This window comes from Camelus bactrianus, chromosome 13 (genome assembly GCF_048773025.1).
Source record: "Camelus bactrianus isolate YW-2024 breed Bactrian camel chromosome 13, ASM4877302v1, whole genome shotgun sequence".
Lineage (NCBI taxonomy): Eukaryota > Metazoa > Chordata > Mammalia > Artiodactyla > Camelidae > Camelus > Camelus bactrianus.
The window spans coordinates 52833706-52853194 of record NC_133551.1 but is presented as its reverse complement, the minus strand read 5'-3'; the positions used below and the strand labels follow the sequence as shown (position 1 = coordinate 52853194).

The window sequence follows — 19489 nt, the reverse complement described above, 5'->3', positions numbered from 1 at the left end:
CCGGACGCACGGGCCAGAACTCCTAGTTGGGTCTACCCGCAAACGTAGAAGTCTCTTCTCTGGCCAATGACACAAGCTTAAGTTTAATTATCTTCTGAATTTGTCCTCTAAGCCCTTCCAAAAGTGGCAGACCACACAACAGCCAAATACCAATCAGAACTTGTCACCCTTCTTAAAACTCCAATAGCTTACCATCACTCTTAGGGTTAAAGGAGAGAAACAGAAACTCAAACTGCTTGCCATCACTACAGAATTCTGCAGGATCTGGCCCCTGCCTATTTATTTGACCTCATTTGTACCTTCCTCCCTCTGACATTTACACTGGATGTTCTCTCTTCCTGAATCATCATTTGCCTAAACCTTTGCATAGCAAGTTTCTTCTGGTCATTCTGTTCCCAGCTCAAATGTCACCCACTGGTAGGGTTGCAAGATTTAGCAAATAAAAATACAGGATGTGGGGGAGGATATAGCTCAGTGGGACAGTGCATGCTTAGCATCCAGGAGGTCCTGGGTTCAATATCCAGTACCTCTGTTAAAAGAAAAGGAAAGAAAAGAAACTAATTGCCTCAACCCCCCCAAAATAAAATTTTAAAAATTAAAAAATTTTAAAAAATACAGGATGATGCCCCGTCCTTTGTACTTGGGCTTCACCATCTTGCCGACGGGATGGGGACCGGAGCGCGGGGTCCGGCCTACGTCGGGTAAAAGAGCTCGTAACCTCCCAGGCCAGGCCGAAGTGACCCGCCTGAACCACGTTGGACCACGTGTGCGGGGCTATTTGATGAAATTTGAATTTCAGATAAACAATGGAACACATTTTAGTATAAGTATATTCCATGCAATGTTTGGAACATACTTATGCTTAAAAAAATTCATTGTTTATGTGAAATTCAAATTTAATTGGGCATCCTGCATTTTATCTGGCAACCCTTCCTCCTGGGAGAAGTCTTCCTTGTCTAATCTGTGTAAATCAGCCATCTCCCACTCTCCTGCAGTTTTTCTATTACAGTATTTGTTTTAATTATTCATGGAATTTATTACTAGCTGAAATTATGTTATTTACAAGTTTATTGGCTGCTTCCTCTAGATTGTAAGCTGCTTGAGAGCAGGAAACTTGAAAGTTTGTTCATTGCTGTGTCTTCAAGACCTTGAAAAGCACTTGAAACACAGTAAGAACTGAATAAATATTCACTGAATAAAGAGATGAATAGATGGTGTCTTAGCTCAGGCTGCTGTAACAAAATACCATAGACTGAGTGGCTTAAACATTTATTTCTCATAGTTCTGGAGGCTGGGAAGTCCAAGGTCAGGGTGCCCACCTGGTTGGTTTCCTAGTGAGAACTTTCTTTCTGGCTTGTGGACAGCTGTCTTCTCACTGTGTCCTCACTCGTTGGGGAAAGGGGGAGGGTTCTGGTGTCTCCCTCTTCTTATAAGGGCACTAATCCCATTATGGGGTCTCCATCCTCACGATCTCATCTAAATTCAATCATCTTCCCCACCTCCAAATACCATCACATCAGGGATTTAGAGTTTCAAAATATGAGTTTTAGGAGGACACGTTTAGTCAATAGCAGATGGGCATGTCTCTGCATTCCTGAGGGGGAATGAGGACAGTAAGGCCCAGCAGTTTCTGTTTTTGTCAGCCAAAATAAAGTCTTGAGATGTCTGTGTTTCAACAAAGAAACCTCCTTCTTTTTTGGTACCTCAAGTTGTCAGGACATGTCCATGACTATGCCTTCAGGATAGGTCAGAGAAGAGGTAGTTAGGCAGGAAGAAGATGGATCCTGGCCTGTGGGGTATCTCATTCCATCAAAACAAACAACCTGGTATGAAGTGATTTACTCTAACTGTGGGAGGGATGACTGAGTCTTTATTTCTCTGCGTCTGAAACAAACAAACCCCAAAACATTCTTTCTAGAGTAAAAACAGGCCATGTCCTAGACAAGAGTGGGAAATACCTTCTTTCCCCTGAGACTCACTTTTATTGCCCCCAGGGCAACTATCATGAGCATAAACACGACTTTCCTAAGATGGCCCTGACCTTGACGTGGTGTTTCAGGAAGTCTCTGAGAGCAGGTCAGAAGCAACTTCATACCTAGCGAAGACCCAAAGATGTCCCCTTCTGCCTCACGCTGTCCCTCCCCACCCCCCAACAAGGGTGCAATAGCCCACTTCCGGAGAAAAGAATAGGCTAATGTGTTTCTGATGCCTCAATTTGGTTCAAACCAGAATAAACACAAATGGCAAAAATCAGCCCATGAGCTCATTCAGGCTTTGATCAGAGACATAATTTCATTATGAAATTTTGAATCAGGCTGTTGTGAAGTCTTGCCAAGGAGTTTCATTTTCCCAGATGATATGGTGGGTTGTTTCTCTCCTCTTCTCATTCTCGGCTTGCGTATAACATATGAACTTTCCATCTATTTTTATAATCTGATCCATCAATCCTTTTACAGCAGTATTTGCTGATGCAAACAACCAGCCTCAATTCTACCAGCAGATAATAAGCCTGATCAAAGAAGGTCAAGCTAAAGGTATTGGTTTAGTTTGTCTGCCCTGCTCATCGCATGTGTGATACATTTTTCACATACATCCTTCCTGATGTTATGGTGACCAGAAGAGGCAAGACATACCTCCAGGCCTATAATTTCTCAGCTTTAAAACAGACCTATTAATTTAACTACCCGGAAAGACTGCAGTGTAGCCATATGAATTACGGGATATGAAAAGCATTGTATACCCACTACACACAATGCAGATGGGAAGCTTTCTCTGTTCCTCCAGACCCATGGTGAGCTCCTCATTCCCTGGAATCTTGCTCCCAGTAACCACAGGGTTGTGTGAATGGGAAGATCCCAACAGAAATGGAACAAAAAGTTGGCTTGAAATGCCACATTTATTGTGGGGGAGGGTATAGCTCAAGTGGTAGAGCTCATGCTTAGCATGCAAGGTACTTGGTTCAATCCCCAGTATCACCTCCAAAAATAAATAAATAAACCTAATGACCTCCCGACCCCACAAAAAAAAAAAAGTTTAAAAAAAAGTAAATAAATAAAGTCACCTAAAAAATGTAAAGAAAAACAAATTTTAAAAAAATAATTTTTAAATTAAAAAAAAAGTGCCACATTTCTGAAACAGCTTTGTGCCCAGTTCTGTTAGGAAAGAATGGACTGTTTTCATGGGAAGCAGAGACCCTGAGCTCACTTTCTTCTTCATTCTGTACAAACTTATTCATTGGGATCTAATGGACAAGTAGAAGCAGCTTCTAACGAGGGACTTTTCAAAGCGTGGTCTGAGGACCACCAGCATCAGGGAACAGTTGGGGGAACTGGCGTAAAATGCAGACTCGGGCTTCACCCAAGAGCTACCGAAATCAGACCCTCTGCTGGTGGGGCCCAGAGAATATGCATTTTTAACGAACTTCCCAAATGATCCTTGTATACACAGAAGTTTGAGAAGTTTTGAAAAGCAAAGTCTTTCCCGAAAGTCCCCCTGAAGCTTTCTGATGAGCTGACCAGAAGGCAGCCCTAGGAAGACGCAGCACCTTTCCCATCTACCTTAAATCCTCTCTTTTCTTCTCAGCAGAGCCAGGCTGCGGCAGGCTGCGGCAGTGTCTAATGCACTCTGAAAATATATGTCTTGGCTCTGCCCCAAATGCCTTGATATTTATGCTGCAGCCCGAGGGTCGTTATCCTTTGGCAAAGCTCCATTGTAAGGCCATTAGCTCTTAATTAGTGCCAGCTTGTTGGCTTATCCTTCCCAGTTGAACTGAGAGCAGAGGCTCCTCTGAGTAAGCCTCCTGTGTCTCTCCTCTGGCAAGTCCTGATGAAGTGACCCCTACCTGCTGGGGCTAAGAGTTGGGCCCCTGGAGTGGCCGCTTCTCCAGGTAAAACAGTTACCAGCCCCCAAGAGGGGCTCCGGACCCTGGAAGAATGGAGAAGCACTCAGAATATGTTTGGAGGATTTTGTTATTTTTGTTGCATTCATAGCAAACCAGAAGGAAGAGTCCTGGTTTAGACAACCTTAACAGTGTACAAGGGAATATAAGAAAAGTAAGGTGCATTGAATTGCAGCTTTGTGGACCAAACTTCCAGTTCTCAGTCTAGGATGCCAGGGAAGTTTTAGACGAGCGTATAACAAGCCAGTGGGCTGAGGGGCTGTGAAATGTGGCTGAGAGACTCACCCCTGGGAACCCCAAGAAACTTCATGGCTAATGGACCTGGTCACCTCTTCTAAGTGGGAAAAACGTAGTCTATATTGGTCTTGGCATTCGTCTCATTGCTGGAGAAGGAGCTCTTCAAAAAGATCCCTAGATTAAGCTTTGGAAAAATAACTAGCAGCATGTTGCTCCCTCCTATCACTGAATCCCTGTAGTCTTCGGCATATTCTGCTTAAGAAAATCTGAGAAGCAATTTTATGAGATGCTATTAACGGCCTCTAATTTTCAGCCTGGTTAAGATAACGCAGGACTGCTGGCTGTGTCTTGAGAGGTGGATCCAGAGCACACACTGATGTGGGAATATGAAGTCTCATTCCAAGTCGTAGATAATTGTTTTAGCTCCAAGGAGGCTGGAGGGCCCATATTAAGTCATCTCCCCAGGATCAGTGTGTTTCCTATTACACTCGATGTCTATCTGTCCAATGATCCTTCTGATTTTTAAGCCGTTAGACTAAATCTTTGTGTAATTCTTTCCCCCCTCCTCCCTTGCCCACCTCCTCCCTTTTCCTTAAGAAAACATTTTTTCAAAATGTTAACCAGGTACCTTGGATTGTTTCCAGAAGAATAAAAAAATCTGAAGTCAACTCCTGACACCAGCGTGTCAGGGCGACCTCTGCCTGTCAGAAGGGCAGCCTTGCCACACGGGCAGCTTCTGCCCAGCAAGACACTGAGATTTTCCTTGGCCTCCTGTATTCCTCTTGCTCCTTGTCTGGTCTAGTCTAGACTGGGAACACAATCTTACTCCCGAAGGGGAGACTCAGGCTGAGGTATGTAAGAAAGTTAGGACGAATACCTTCTCAGGCAGCAGAGGAAGAAGTGGTCAAAACCATGATTTACGTGACTTTTAGACCCTTGATTAGAAAAAGATAAGTCAGCCACCTCTTGTGTCTCAGGACAAAAACAATCCTTCCAACTCACTCTGTAACTAGGTTGGAAGAATCTTCCAGATGCTTTAAATGTCTATTTGGGAGACTTTAGAGATGTCAGTTTTGCTTCCAGCCAGATTTGGGCATATCCCTAGGATGTTTGGCCACTGTGCTCAGGACCTGGGGACTCAGGTTTCTGCTGTGTTACCCCGCCACCACCCTTACCTCACCAGGGTACCAGGCATAAACCGAGTAGCTTATCTCCGAGGGCAGGGGTAAGCAAACTTCAGCCCTCCTGCCAAATCCCACCAGCCACCTATTTTTATAGGGCTCATGAGCTAAGAATGGTCTTCACATTTTTAAATAGTTGAAAAAAAAATAAGGATACTATGTTGTGACACATGAAGCTGATAAGAAATGCAAATTTCAGAGTTCATAAATAAAGTTTTATTGGAACACAGCCACCCTGTTTGGTCTACAACTGCTATTGCACTACAAAGGCAGAGATGAACAGCTGCCCTGCAAAGCCTAAAATATTTACTACATGACCCTTTACAGAAAAAAAAGCTTGTCGATGACCCCTTCCTGGGGCTCTGGTGGGAGTTCTGCTCATTGAAAAGGGGTGTAAGTGACTAGAGCTGACTGTCAGTCACCATTGCCCTCTGAGAGTGAAATTTCCCTGTCCCAGCATGGAGGTGCAGTTCTTTTTTTTCTACCCTGGGGAAGATGAGGGGGTTCCCTATACATCGGAGAGTAGCTGATGCTTTAGTGGGCCAGCAGGGGGCTCTCTGAGGAGGTTTACATATCATGGGGAAGGGGGCAGAAGGAGCCCATGTGGAAGAGAAAAGGGGGTTCGGGAAGAGTGACACTGGCCTGTCAGTGTCTTTCAGCCCCAGGAGTTTTTTTCTGAGCTCAAAGGAGAAGGGGGCTTCAGGCAGAAATCCAAAAGCCTCTTTGTCCAGAGTCTTTGTGAGACCGGCTTTGGTGATCTTGAGACAAAGCACCACACATGTAGGGGAGAGAGGCTCTCTACTTCACCCAGCGAGATTTTAGGTGCATCTGGATCTTCAAGGTCTGCACCCAGGGTGGGCAGCTCCGGGCGTGTCCCAAGGCAGCCCCCCAGGGCCCAAGGCTGGTTCACGTGCTGGCAGTCACCCGGTGGCAAAGTGGTCTTGAGCAGCTTCATAGCAGTGGGCGCTGATGAGGGTCTGGAGGGGAGAGGCAGGGTCTGGTGGATGCCCGGGAGGACCCTATGGCGTTAATGATGAGCACATGTGGTCCATCCTCTGGCTCTCCCTCCTCTTCCTGATAAAGGAGCAAGACCTGAATGGGCTGGGTATCATGGTACACAGGTGGGGAAAAGGACGTGCAAAATGTGAATTTTCACACAGCTAGGTGGTAGCACAGCCAGACTCCCTGAGTTCAAATCCTGGCTCCACTATTTATTAGCTGTGCATCCCTGCTCACATCCCTTCACCTCTTCTTGCCTCAGTTTCCTCATCTGTCAAATGGGCATAACAAAGGTACTCACCTCATAGGGCTGTGGGGAGGATGGAGTGAGGCAGTGCAAATAAAGGGCTTAGAAGAGTGTAAATACTATATAAATGTTGGCCATTGTTATTATAAGTATGTCTCCAACTGCACCCACAGCTCTGTGAGACTTGAGGAAGGACAGGAAGTACAAGAAGGAATCCCAAGAATATGAAAACAATCATATGTATGTATATGTATGACTGAAACATGATGCTGTACATTGGAAATAGACACATTGTAAGTGACTATATTTTTTAAAAATTAAAAAAAAAAAAGACGAAGAAGAAGGAATCCCACAGTCCTCGCTCTCAAGAGCTAACATTCGGCTGGAGACATACATTTAGATATGAAAAAGGTGTATAGACAGTCCATAGAAACACAGACGGAAGGGCCAGTAGCACAAGCACCTTCACATACTAATTCAGTGTGGGTATGAAATATAAATAGATCCCCAGATGAGAGTGTGGGGAAGCACATTCTAGGGGGAGGGAACAGCATGGACAAAGGCACTGACATTTGAAAGTTCATTTGAACTGGGCACCATTGAGTAGTTCTGGGTAGAAGAGGAGATGGGATGCAGGATGTGAGTGGTGGGCCATGACTCTGGAAAGCTCGGTGGTCACAACCAGCTGTGGCCAGATGACAAAAATATCAAGGTCAGGTTGCCTTTGGTTCAGGCCCTAATGAACTTGGCTGCTGGCCTTATTTGTCCTCCCAGGAGGAGAAAGGAGCAGGCGTGATCCAGAACTATGATCTCCAGGAATAATATGAAAATAAACACGTTCAAGCGAGACCTTTTCATTCATTTGCTTTTTTTCATTCATTAACAAACATCCGGCCCATGATAACAAAAGACAAATGCAATTGGTGGAAATTACAGGGGGCAGAGGAGCTGAGCAAGCCATGGCTGTGAAGGGCCTGTGGCTGTGCATTGAAAGGAAAAAGATACAGGAGGGCTGTGGGAGGGGGCTGGAAAAGCTCTGGAGAGAGCAGAAATGTCAAAGCTGGTCTTCAGAAAAAAGAGGGAAATGGGAGGTGGGGAAACCAGGGGAATGCAAAGAGAATGTGTTGGTGAGAAATTGAGATGCAATGTCTGTGGACATTTTGTTGATTTGGTGGCAGGAAAAGAATTGTAAATATGCATGGTTGGCAAATACCTCGCACAAAAAAATACCTTGTGAGAATGAATGGGAGGGCATGAGAGAAACCAAGCACAGTCCTCAGTGATGGTCCTGCCCTTGGGAGAAAAGCCAAGTATATATTCAAGGCAGTTGTTGCCACTACCCCAGCCCTGGGGGTAGATCCGAAGTCTGAACCAGATGGGTTTTCTGTGTCTCTCAACTGGCGTGAGCAGGTGATGGGCCATCATTGGGCTTTTCTGTCCAAAGCGGGGAGGCACTGCTCTCCTCCTTCTGCTCAGAGCCCAGCCCTTGAAAGATGGCCAGAGAGGCCAGGGTTCCACTCAGTGGCCAAAGAGAGATGGCTCCAGCTTTGGGCCAGTCCTGAATGTGGCTCACTTTGGACTTTGCTCTGCCTTTGGCGCCCCAGCCCCGTGGTGCGTCAGAGTAAGTGAGTAGAGAGCAGTCTAATGCCCTTCAGGATGTGGCTTGCTCACGCCCCAGGTGGTGAATCACACAGAAGCGAGTCATGGGCTCAAATTAGGAACCATTACGCAAATGTAAAGCCCTCCAAGATGAATCTAATGAATGAACTGTCGCAATTAAAATGCTAGGTTCTGCCATCACGAGCCTGCTCTTCACATGGCCTTGACGTCTGAGGCCTCCCTGTTTGAATCCTCCAAGATGAGACCATGGACTTTAACTGCCCACGTGGCCCTCTGCACATGCCCATCAGGCAGTCCTGGGGCCAGTGGATTCGGTGCTCATGAATTCACCAACTCAACTGCCCCAGCCTCTTTTCACGTCCATGTGTTGCTCCAGCTCCCAATCCTTGAGAGGACATCTCTCCTGGTCCCTGGGATTGTGACACCCTCACTGTCACCACCATTGCCAAGTGAGCCATCCAGGGCTGGCCTGGGAAAGCATTTTGCTTTGTTCCTTGAGCTGCCAGCTTGTTTGACAGCCTTGGATCTGGTCTGGCTATTCCATCATCACTTAACCCCCTCCCCTGCCCCAAATCCCTGTTCCCCCTCCTCCTGTTCCCCTGCCCTGAAGGCTGCCGGCTTATTCCTTTTGGAGATGAACTCACTGTTGACTTTAACTCACTTCGATGTTTCCCAGGGAAGCAGGCTGGCGGGAGGCCCACCCCAGCTCCTAGAAGAAGACAGCAGGGTCAGTTCCAAGACTGGGTGCCAGGGGCCTTGGACCTGCCAAAATGCCTCCCATTTTATGGACAGGCCTGGCTCAACCTGAAGACATTCCAAGTATTTAATCAGCAGCCCATGGTACATATTGGGTTGCAGAGGGAGCCCTCAGAAGCCAGCCCCTTTCAGGAGAGATGAAACTCAGCCAGAGGAAGGAGCCGGCCTTCTCCATGGGCCAGGCTGATGCTCCACAGATGGAAAAACTCTATCCCAATAACAATAATCAATAACCGAAGGCTGGCAGCTGCTGTGGCCTGGCCTGAGGGGCCCCAGGGGGGTTGGCTCTGCCCTTTTTCCCACATAGGACTAAGTCCAGCCAGAAATCCATCTCACCCACCACCCTGCACCGAGCTCTGGGAGAGCGAACAGGCGAGGGAGGAACCATATTTCACATACTTTCTCTTTCAAAATGTAGCCCTATTTCGCAATTTCCTACTTAAGCTCTGGAAGGCTCGAGGCTAGGACCCAAGCCACCTTCTCCAGCCACTGGCCTGGGTCTCTTCTCACCAGCAGCCTTGGAGGGGAGGGGAGGGGAGAAATGTTGAGGCCCACACTTAGCTGCTCTCCCACCATCCCCATCGGGGCGGCTGACCCAGGGTCTATTTGATGCTGAAGCCAAGCAAGGCTCCAGACAAAAACCTGTTTATTCTTCACCCTGGGTCAGCTCTTTCCCTCGGGAGAGCAAAGAGGTACACCACACCAAAGCAGGTGCACCCAACTCTGGTATGCTCGGTCTCAGCAACCCCGAGGCATCTAATCTTCCGATCTCCTTGCTCCCCTATAACTAGGCTTTTGTTCCACATCATTTTTACTAGCCAGGCACTACTCCAGCCCCTTTGCAATGAATCCTTTTAATCCTTCCAAATGGAACCTGTTCTCTCTGGTTGTTTTTCTCCTTCCATACCACCTCTCACCAGGGTTGCCACCTGTTGTCTGCTTCAATCCAGTCTGGACCACAGCTGGAGGAGTCAGGGGGAAAAAAAAAAAAGCCAGCACCTGGATTCCTGGCCCTGTGTCAGGGACTTGCATCAGGGCCCAGGAAGGTGACCCTTTTCCTAAATTCTCTCTCAAGTCTTCTAAACCAAACCAAACCAAACAAACCAGAGAAGGGAGAAAACTCCACTTAAAAAAACAAACTCAGAAAACACAATCCCATCACCCGAAATCTTGACATGGAAAACAAATGCATTCTCTAGAGGACTGGTCTGAAACATACCCGAGCTGGTACTGGGTCAAGGGGCCAGAAATGTGTTAGTCTGAGCACGTCTGCTACCCTGTAGAGGAAAAGTTACCATTTTCCAAATGACACAGAGGCCAGTTAGCAGGCACAGACACATCGTGGGCTGTTGTTGCTTAAACCTGGGAGTAGGATTAGGAATCTTGGCATGACTCCTCTCTCTAGCACCCCCTCACTTGGAGAATCACAAAGTGTGACATCTCATCAATCCTTGTGGTCTCCGGCCTCAGGTGGGCTGCTTCTAAGGCTGCGAGCGGGTAACTGCTCCCCAACTTAAAACACGCACTCTATCTCCAGCTCAAAAAAAAAAAAAAAAAACACATTGTTAGTCTTGAAAGGATGGAGTGACACAGACAGGGGTAGGTCCAGGTGTGGCCGTTTGCAAGGATGCACTGGGATTGCACCTGGACGCACAGTGTATCAGTATCAGGAGAATTCCCTCCTACCGGTAATTCAGCAGATATAAACACTCAGGACCTCCTGAAGTCCCTATTTAGTTCCCTCCCTTAGCTGCCTAGAGCATCAGGAGCGGCTTTAGGAGGGATGCAGAGAAGCCGAATGCCTCAGCATCACCCAGGTGATGCAGGAGATACCGGAGGATCCAGCTTATTCTTTGATTCTGAGATTCTGGGGTTTTGTTTCCGTGTTGTTTTAGAGGAAAGCTGAAGGCAGTGCTTCTGAAATGTTTCACTTGTGTGTGAATTACCTGGGGAATCTGTTACAAGGCAGATTCAGATTTCTAGGTCTGGGACGGGCCTGAGAATCTGCATTTTTAACGAGCTCCCAGATGAGGCCGAGGTTGCTGATCCGGAGCCATGCTTTTAGCAGCTAGGACCTGAGGTTCTGGGAGATGGGGACAAATCAGAGCCAGAGACGGCCAAGACATGCAGGGACTGAGGACCGATATCCAGACAGAGACAGAAAAGCAGAGAAACAATGGCACACACACATGGGGTCAGAGGCTGAGGAGGTGGGAACAGAGAAAGACATGGTGACAAAAAGAGGGACAGAGAAGAGGGGAGGGTATAGCTCAAATGGTAGAGTGCCTGCTTAGCATGCACTAGGTCCTAGGTTCAATCCCCAGTACCTCCAATGAAAAAGTAAAAAAATAAATAAACCTAATTACCTCCTCCTGCAAAAAAATAAAATAAAATAAATAAATAAAACTCTAAAAAAAAGGGGGGGGGGAGGGACAGAGAAGGAAGAGTCAGAGAAACAGGGAGGGGCAAAGGTGGAGAGACCAAATCAGAGATGGTCAAAGGATGGGGCCAGAGAGACCAGCAAAGAACAGAGCCAGGATCAGAGAAAGAAGGCAAAAAAAAAAAAAAAAAAAAAAATACAAAGAGAGAGAGAAGGCAAAGTAAGGAGTTTAGGGAGAGGCCGGAGCAGCCGTGGGCAGCCTGTGACCACACAGGATCCTGACTGGCAGCGTAGGGTCTCAGAGCTACGGGTGGGTTGAGCCCTACAGTGTGTCAGATGCACACACCTGAGCTCCCCCACCTTCCAAACCTCCCAGGCTTCTCACACCGGCAGCACCCTCTCCTCCTGTAGAGCTGTCCCTCCCACAGAGCCTCCCACTACTGGTGTTCCTCTTCCGGCTCCTGTGTGTTCAACCTCTTCTTAACTGGACCCCTTCCCAGCAGGTTTTAAACATTTTCAAGTCTTTCCCACCTAAAACACAAAACAAAACAAAAAACAAAAAAAGGAAAAAAACTCTCTCTTGACCCCATATCTCTTTCTAGCCCCTGTTCTATTTTTCTGTTTCTCGGGGAAACTTCCCAAAAGAATTTGTACTGAATTCTGCCTCCATTGCCCTCTCCAAACAGCTCTTGCAGAGGCTGCCACTGGCACACACACTGTAAGTCCAATGGTCAGTTTCCAGGCTTTGCTTTCACTTGTCTCTTAGCAGCCTTTGGTCCTCGTGATCTCCCCTCCTGCTTGCTGGCTTCTGGGACGTGATGCCCCCCTGGTTTTTCTCTTGCCCGCTCCTTCTTTGACATATCCAAGGATATCTGATCTTTATCCTCGGAGGGCTGGACAGCTGGGTCTGAGCCCCCTCTTCACCCAGGGCTTTTCCAAACCTGCAGCCTCAGTGATCTTCTTGACACCAGTTGACATTCCAGTTCAGACGTCCCCTGTGCACTCTAGATCTATCTTTGTGTTATCACAATGTCTACCCACCATCCTTACCCGGATGTCTCACAGGCATCTCAAACTCAACATGGTCAAAACCAAAGTTTTGTTCTTTCTCCTCCTCCCAAACTGGTCTTCCTCATGGGCTCTCCATCCCAGAACACAGCATCATCATTGGTCTGGGTTTTTGAACCAAAAATGAGGACTTTGTCCTTGACACCTCCCTCTCCCTTTCTCCCCTCATCCACATCTACTTTATCACCAAACTCTTTCAACTTTATCCTCCAAATTCCTTTGGCTTTGTCTTCTTCTCTCCATTTCCACTGTCACCATCCTCATCCAAGTCTTCAACATTTCTCACCTGGATGACAGCAACAGCCTCCTGAGCAGTTTCCCAACCATCTGTTTTCTATACTACAGCCAACAGATTTTGCAAATCTGATCATGTTGGCCTGCTGCCTAAAATTCTTCAGCCTCCCTTGGCTCTGAGAATAAAGACCTAACTCTAAGCAACTTTTCTGGGATCATCTCACCTCCCTTGCTCTCCAGGCCTTCCAGCTCTACTGGCCTTCTTTCATTTCATTGAACACCAAGCTCTTTTCTGCCACAGGACACTTGCATGTGCTTCGTCCTCTATGTAGGATTATGCTGTCCAATACAGTAGCCACTAGTCATGTATGGCTAGTGAGCACTTGACACATGGCTAGTACAACTGAAGAACCGAATTGTTAATGCTATTTAATTTCAATGAATTAAATCAAAAACTTGAAACAGTTCAATTCAGTTATCAGAAAACTTAACTACTCTTTAAACAGCTTGGGTGTGTGAATCTATTTTTCAATTTTTGAATCTACTTTTGAATTTTTATTAAATCTAAATACTGATCAAGTATTTCTGGCGAAAATTTAGTGTCTGAATTAAGATATGCTGTAAGTGTAAATATACACACCGAATGTTGAAGACAGTTTAAAAAAGAATATAAAAGATCTCATTAATAATTTTTATATTGATTATGTTAATAGATAATATTTTGCATATATTTGGTTAAATAAAAGACATAATTAAAATTAACTTCATCTGTGTCTTTTTACTATTCAAATGTGGCTACTAGAAAAAAATTTTTTTGTTTTTTATTTAAAAAATTTTTGGCAGGGGAGGTAATTAAGTTATTAATTAATTAACTAATTTTAATGGGGGTACTGAGGATTGAGCCCAGGACCTCATGCATGCTAAACAGGCACTCTGTCACAGAGCTGTATCCTCCCTCTAAGAAAATTTTAAATAAGATTAGTGGCTCATACTGTATTTCTATTGGCCAGCACTGGTTTAGAACTTCATTCCTCCTCTTTGTGTTAACTCCTTCTATTCATCCTTTAGATCTTAACTTGAATACCACCTCCTCTGAAGAGCTTCTCAGAGATAGAATCTTTTATTTTGTTTTATTTAGTTTCAGAGCTGTGTGTGTTTCAGTGATTGCCTGCCTTTAACTCCACTCATTTGTAATCATACATTTATTCGAAGGATTACTTAATTCACCCCAGTCCCGCCACCAACCTCTAAGCTCCATGAGAGCAAGGCTCCTGTCTGGCTCAACTCTGTAAACCCAACATTGCATATATTTGGTTAAATAGAAGATATATTTAAAATTAACTTCATCTGTTTCTTTTTACTCTTTAAATGTGGCTTTTTACCCTTTTAAATGTGAGTCCAGAGCTTGGTGCACGGATGGCTGCCAGTGGACACTTCAGAATGCCACAAGAGGTGACTACATCCACTGTTCTGCCTTCACGTCCAACTTGCACCAACCATCTCAGGGAGCCTGAGCATGGCCTCCCCCTAGAAGCGCCACGGTAGCCCTTCAGTTTAGAGTCTGCTTCTCTCAGATGGAAAGTCTCCCTGTATAGCTGACTACAATCCCTCCTGCTGCAAGCTGGCCGAGATCTTTGTTCCATCCTTAGAGGTAATTAAAGGAATGCGTCTCAAACTTAAATGAACACGCCAGTTACCTGGAACTTTGTTAAAATGCAGACTCTGGTTCATCAGGTGGGGGGACCTGAAGTTCTCATTTCTAACAAGCTACCTGATGATAATGTCGAGGCTGGTCCACAGACCACATTCTGAGTAACAAAGATGTACAGAAGCTGGTTACCACCTTAAACATCCTCAAAGTTTTCTTCCTGCTCTGGAGCCTCTGTCGAGGAGGCCAGGAGGGGTCTCTGTCGAGGAGGCCAGGAGGGGTCTCTTGAGATTCACCCCTGTCCCTTTCTACTCCCATGCGTACTCTACCAACCCCCATACCCTGAAAAGGAATGTGGTACCTGTGGCTTCTGTTGGCATTTGGTTTTTGTTTTTAATTTGAAATAAACCTTTAAGCAGTTTTCAGAGTCAGGGCAGCCCTTATACGGATCATGGATGTGTAACAAAACTCTCCAAGGATAAAGTCACACAGCTGGAGATGCGGAACAGTCTAAAGCTTTGGCTCCTGTCTGCCACACCAGGCTGGTCCTATCAGCTCCTCCAGAAGGCTCCACTCTGCCAAGTTTGGGCTTGGATGCTGGAAAATGTTGTCTCTGAGGCGTCCGTCCACTGGGAGAATCACAAACCAAGCATATGCCTCTGGGCCCTCTGCTGGGCAGCGATGACCCCTCCACCTCCCCGCCCTGCTCACACAGTGTTGTCTGAGGGCTAGAAGGATCTTCCAGTAGCCTCTATTGTGTGTGTGTGTGTGTGTGTGTGTGTGTGTACGCATGTGCACATGCATACACACACATATTTGTATGTATGTCGGTTACATATTTGGATACAGGGTCTGTGTGCATGTATCTGTGTGTTCCTGTATGTATGGAGAGTGTGTGGACGCGCTGCCTCCAGTGCTCGAGTTCAGTAAAGCTCTCATCACACAGAGCGGCGCTGGACTCTTGCTGCATGGGCCTGGAGGCTGAACAGTGTCCCTAGGTTGTCCCCGCAGAGGTGACCGGCCCCACTGTCCCTTGCTGCTGCTGTTGTTGGCCCTTGCGTCTCCGAGCGCCAGCGCCCGCCTCCTTGCTCTCCTTCCGGCCCGGGTTCCTGTTGGCATTCTCCCGCCGGCCCTGGCCGCCCTTCCTCCTCTTCTGCCCTGTAACCCCAACAGCAGGAAGAGTCAACAAAGGGTGTCCTGACAGCAGGGAGGCCCTGGGCATGACCAAGGGCCCAAGGAGGAGAGTGGTGAGGAACCTGGGCAGGGGGAGGCGGGAGGAGGCCTGGAGATGCTGCCCTTAGGCAGTAGGGCCCCCTCAAGGCCTCTTCTGACCAGCAGCCACTGCAACATGGGTACCAAGATGGGGTCCCAGGAGCCTCTGTACCCTCCACCCCTTAATGAACCAGACCTCCCCCACTTCCTTGTGTCTTCCTCAGACCTTGGATCCCAAGGGGCTGAGAGCATCTCCCAGGTCATCACTGTAGCTCTCCCAACAGACAGGACGGCCCTCAACTCCTCCACCACACACCACTGCTGCATCACTGCCGACTGCATGCTGTGTGACCTTGGCCAAATCGCTGCATCTCTCTGGGTCTTAGCATCCCCTTCCATGCCTCTGTCTGACCTCTGAGGACCCTTCCAGTGCCAACATCCCCTGGCTCAGAGTAAATGGGGAAACTGAAGAGATAACCACAGAAGCTTTTGGTCCCACCATACAGAGCTGCTGCAGGGACTGCTCTCTGTCTGGCACCGGGTTGCACAGCATGGGGGACCTGAGCTGGGGACTCCCCATCTGGCCCTGGCCTGAGGCCGTCTCCTGGGCCATAGACAGGAAGCAGAGGTGTTCAGACCTGCCATGGCTGTGCTGACCCCCGATCCCAGGGAGGCGGAGGCTATAACTCACCCTCCGAGCAGGGTGTCCTCCGCACAGTGCACCTCCGGGTCTCCTTGGTGTCGGAGCAGACGGTGTGGTCCCCACCAGGGGCCTGGAGCACCCTCCGTGTCCGCTCCTCCAAGCCCCTCCGGAAGCCACAGAGCTTCTTCTTCTTGGAGCATGGCCCCCACAGAGACCACTCGCTCATTTCACATTGTGCTGGCAGGAGGGGAGGGAGGACGGAGAGAGGCAAGAGAAGGAGGGGGTCACATCTCCTCATCTGGCCCCAGGTACCCCAGGGGAGCCTCTCCCACTTGCTCTCTGCCTCAGCCCCAGGCCATAGGCATCTGTAGTCCAGAGGGCAGAAAAGTCCCGGGAGAAACCTCAGATGGTGGCCGTGGGTGAGCTTTCTCTGCACAGTGCCTGGCCCACGCTTTCCCTGGCCAGAGCCACCCGACCCGCCCCCTCTCCAGGGTCCTGGACCCTCGGCTGCAGCGCCCGCCACGCCTTACCGCCTTACCAGGGCTGCTGCACTCCATGGTGCCGTTGGCGGCCACCGAGCCCTCGGGACAGGCGGGATAGCAGCGGCCCTTGTGCAGATACAAGTTCTCCTTGCACTTGGTGCAGAAGTTGTGGCTGAAGCAGGCCTCACAGTGCTCGATCTTGCATTCTGAGGAGAAGGCCAGATTGGGGGCCTCTGGTTCAGCCTTGGATGGACACCTCCCCTCATCCCCATGCCCGGTGCCCACCCATCCTGCACAGGGGCAGGACCGCAGCCTGGAGCTGTGATTACTGCAGAGGAGTCTTGGGATGCAAGGGAGTGGGGGAGAGGAAGCCAAAGCAGCCTCTTCCCAGGGCAGGCTGGGACTCTGGCCACAGTCAGCCAACCCTAACCCCAACCCAATCCCAGGCCCTGGAACCCAAGCGGAGGACCAGGAGAGCCAGTTTCAGAGGAGAGGAGGGTGCCAGCATCTCCTGGCACACCAGAGGGCCACCTAATCAGAGCTAAACTGGGGGATACAATAACCCCCAAGAGTGGCTATGTGGTCTCCTCCACTGCTGGGCATCCACGACACCCCAAATCCTGTTCCTCCTCCTGCCCGGGCCAGCAAGAATCTGCCTGGAGGAGAGGGGAGCAATCCCAGGGCAAATTCCTCTGCCTCTGCAAGGCCAAGTTCCAGGAACCACCTTGGTTGGACTCCTGGGTCCCTCCCTGATGTCCTCCTGCCAGCTGTCCCTCCTCTGGGGAAGTGGGGGGAGGGTGGGTTGCCAGGCTAGGCTGGAAGCGGCCAGGGTCTTTCACAATCTCTCCCCTCCCAGATCATGGGTGGAGCTGACCTCTTCCCGTGAAGACCAGGTGCCAGTTTCCCAGGAGCTGGCACAGCTGGGAGCTCCCTACCCCAAATGCCTGAGGACCAAGAGGCAGCCCCGGGGTCCTACCTCCATCATCACAAGTTCCCCACCCTTACCCACCCTCCTCTGTGCCTCCTGGCTTCTGATTCTTGAGTCTGGTGGCAGGCAAAATACAAACAAAAATAAGAATAATGGCAGCTACATTTATTGTGTGCCAGACAGAGGGCTTACGTATGCCTCTTACAACAGCCCCTGGGGTACAAGCGAGCACCCTCATTCTGACGATGAGATTTTGAGAGGCTGTGACGTGCCCAAGGTCACGCAACGAATAAACAGCAGAGTTGGGATTAGAACCCAAGTCGGCAGATCTTGGGTCAGTCATTTCCCCTGAGGCCTCGATGTTACCAGCTACAGAAAGGGTCCCCTCACTTAGGTCTGTCTCCCTCCAAAGGTAATTGTGAGGCTCGACCAAGAGGAGGTCTGGAAATGCGTTCTAAACCCCAAGGCGCTGAACAGACTGGGAGGGGCTTTGGAAGTGTTGACAGAAGCATGTTCAGTGCGCATGTCATAGCTGACCTGGGATGGAGGTGTGACAGCGTGTGCTTGGAGCACGTGGGACTATAATTGGTGTGAGAGCACGGAGCAGAGTCGGGAGATGGAGGGAGAAGGGTGCAGAGAGAAGGCTGGCTGGGGCTTGAGTTTCCCTGCAGTCAGTGGAGCCAGCTATGATTTTTAAGAAGTGTGACTGGATAGACTGTGTTTCTCAGAAGCATCCTTCTGGCTGCAGTGAGGAGGGAGGGTTGATGGGAACCAAATGAGGGTTGGGGGACCAATGAGACTATTGCAATGGTCCAGGAGAGAGGTGATGGGAGCCTGGATAAGACAAAGGCAATGAGGATAGAAAGGAGATGTAAGAGGCACAGTTTGGTTATTGGATGGATGGTGGGTGGGGCATGAATGAGAGGTTGGCTCTCAGGTCTGTGAATGGGTGGTGGGTTGGGACACTAATAAGAGTGACCTGTGGGAATACAGGTGGGTACAGGTCTGGAGGCAGGAGATGCAGTGATGATAGAGGTTTGAAATGTGGGTGGGCTGTCTGGGGTTGCCCGGCAGCTGGATATGTGAGTCAGGGACTCCCCGCCTCTCTGTCCCCTCTACTCCTCTTGCAGGCTGTCAGCAATTCAAAGCCCCCTCCCCCTGAGTCCATAGCCTCCGGCACCCCTCTCCAGCCCTGCCCACACTCACTGATGCACTTGTTCATGTCGGGGTTGCGGGCATCGAAGTATCCAGGTGGGCAGGATGGCAAGCAGACGCCCACCTGGCGGATGTCGTTCCTCTCCAGCAGGATGAACAGCTTGGGCGAGCACTTAAGACAGCCGTTGACCTCCGAACAGAGCTCACAGCCTTTGGCACAGGCTTGGCTCCCCTCGGTGCTGACTGGAAGGATGGAGCGAGGGTGAGAGGCAGCCAGAGGAGAGACCCCTGTCTTTCCCAGGCCCCCACGAGGATCGGAAGTGAGTAGACCGGAGTTTCAGCCTACAGAATGAATGTGCTTCTCAGAAAGCACAGACCAGGCAGGCAGCTCTTGGCAAGGCTGCTTTATGAACCTCCCCAGTATCCGCTTTCAAGGGAAACAGCACAGCAAGCGCTGCCATCCACCCTAAATGCCTGCTCAGCTCCAGGCACCACACAAGCTCATCCTCCAGGCTGGCTCCATCATCCCCAGAGAGGCCACTGACGCTGCACCCTTCCTGGAATTTACACCTGCACATCCCCGGAGGAAGGAAAGCTCAGGCTCAGGTATAGAAGGAGGGCTTTTAGTCCTTGAGAACGTTTTAAGGACAAGAAGGATAATGGGTTAAACTAACCGAGGAACAGCCACCTGCCCAGAGACAGAAGACAACTGGAATAACCTACGTCTAGAACAGTGGTCCCAACCAGAGATGAGTCTGCTCCCCAAGGGACATTCGGCAAAGTCTAGAGACATTTCAATTG

General features: G+C 48.9%; 1 protein-coding gene across 6 annotated transcripts in view; it reads right to left on the bottom strand.

Moving 5' to 3' along the window:
* Positions 1-5520: 5520 nt before the first annotated feature.
* RSPO1 (R-spondin 1) overlaps positions 5521-19489 on the bottom strand; it is a 28873-nt gene continuing 14904 nt past the window's right edge. Inside the window, exons 3-7 of one of the 6 annotated variants that reach the window (XM_074376803.1) lie at positions 18740-18931; positions 16662-16811; positions 16172-16360; positions 8844-8891; positions 5521-6417 (exon numbers count right to left, since the gene is read on the bottom strand). In XM_074376803.1, coding sequence (XP_074232904.1) covers positions 6344-6417; positions 8844-8891; positions 16172-16360; positions 16662-16811; positions 18740-18931 — 653 coding nt within the window. In that variant the 3' untranslated portion in view covers positions 5521-6343. The other 5 variants (XM_074376801.1, XM_074376804.1, XM_074376806.1 and 2 more) reach the window with 5 other exon arrangements.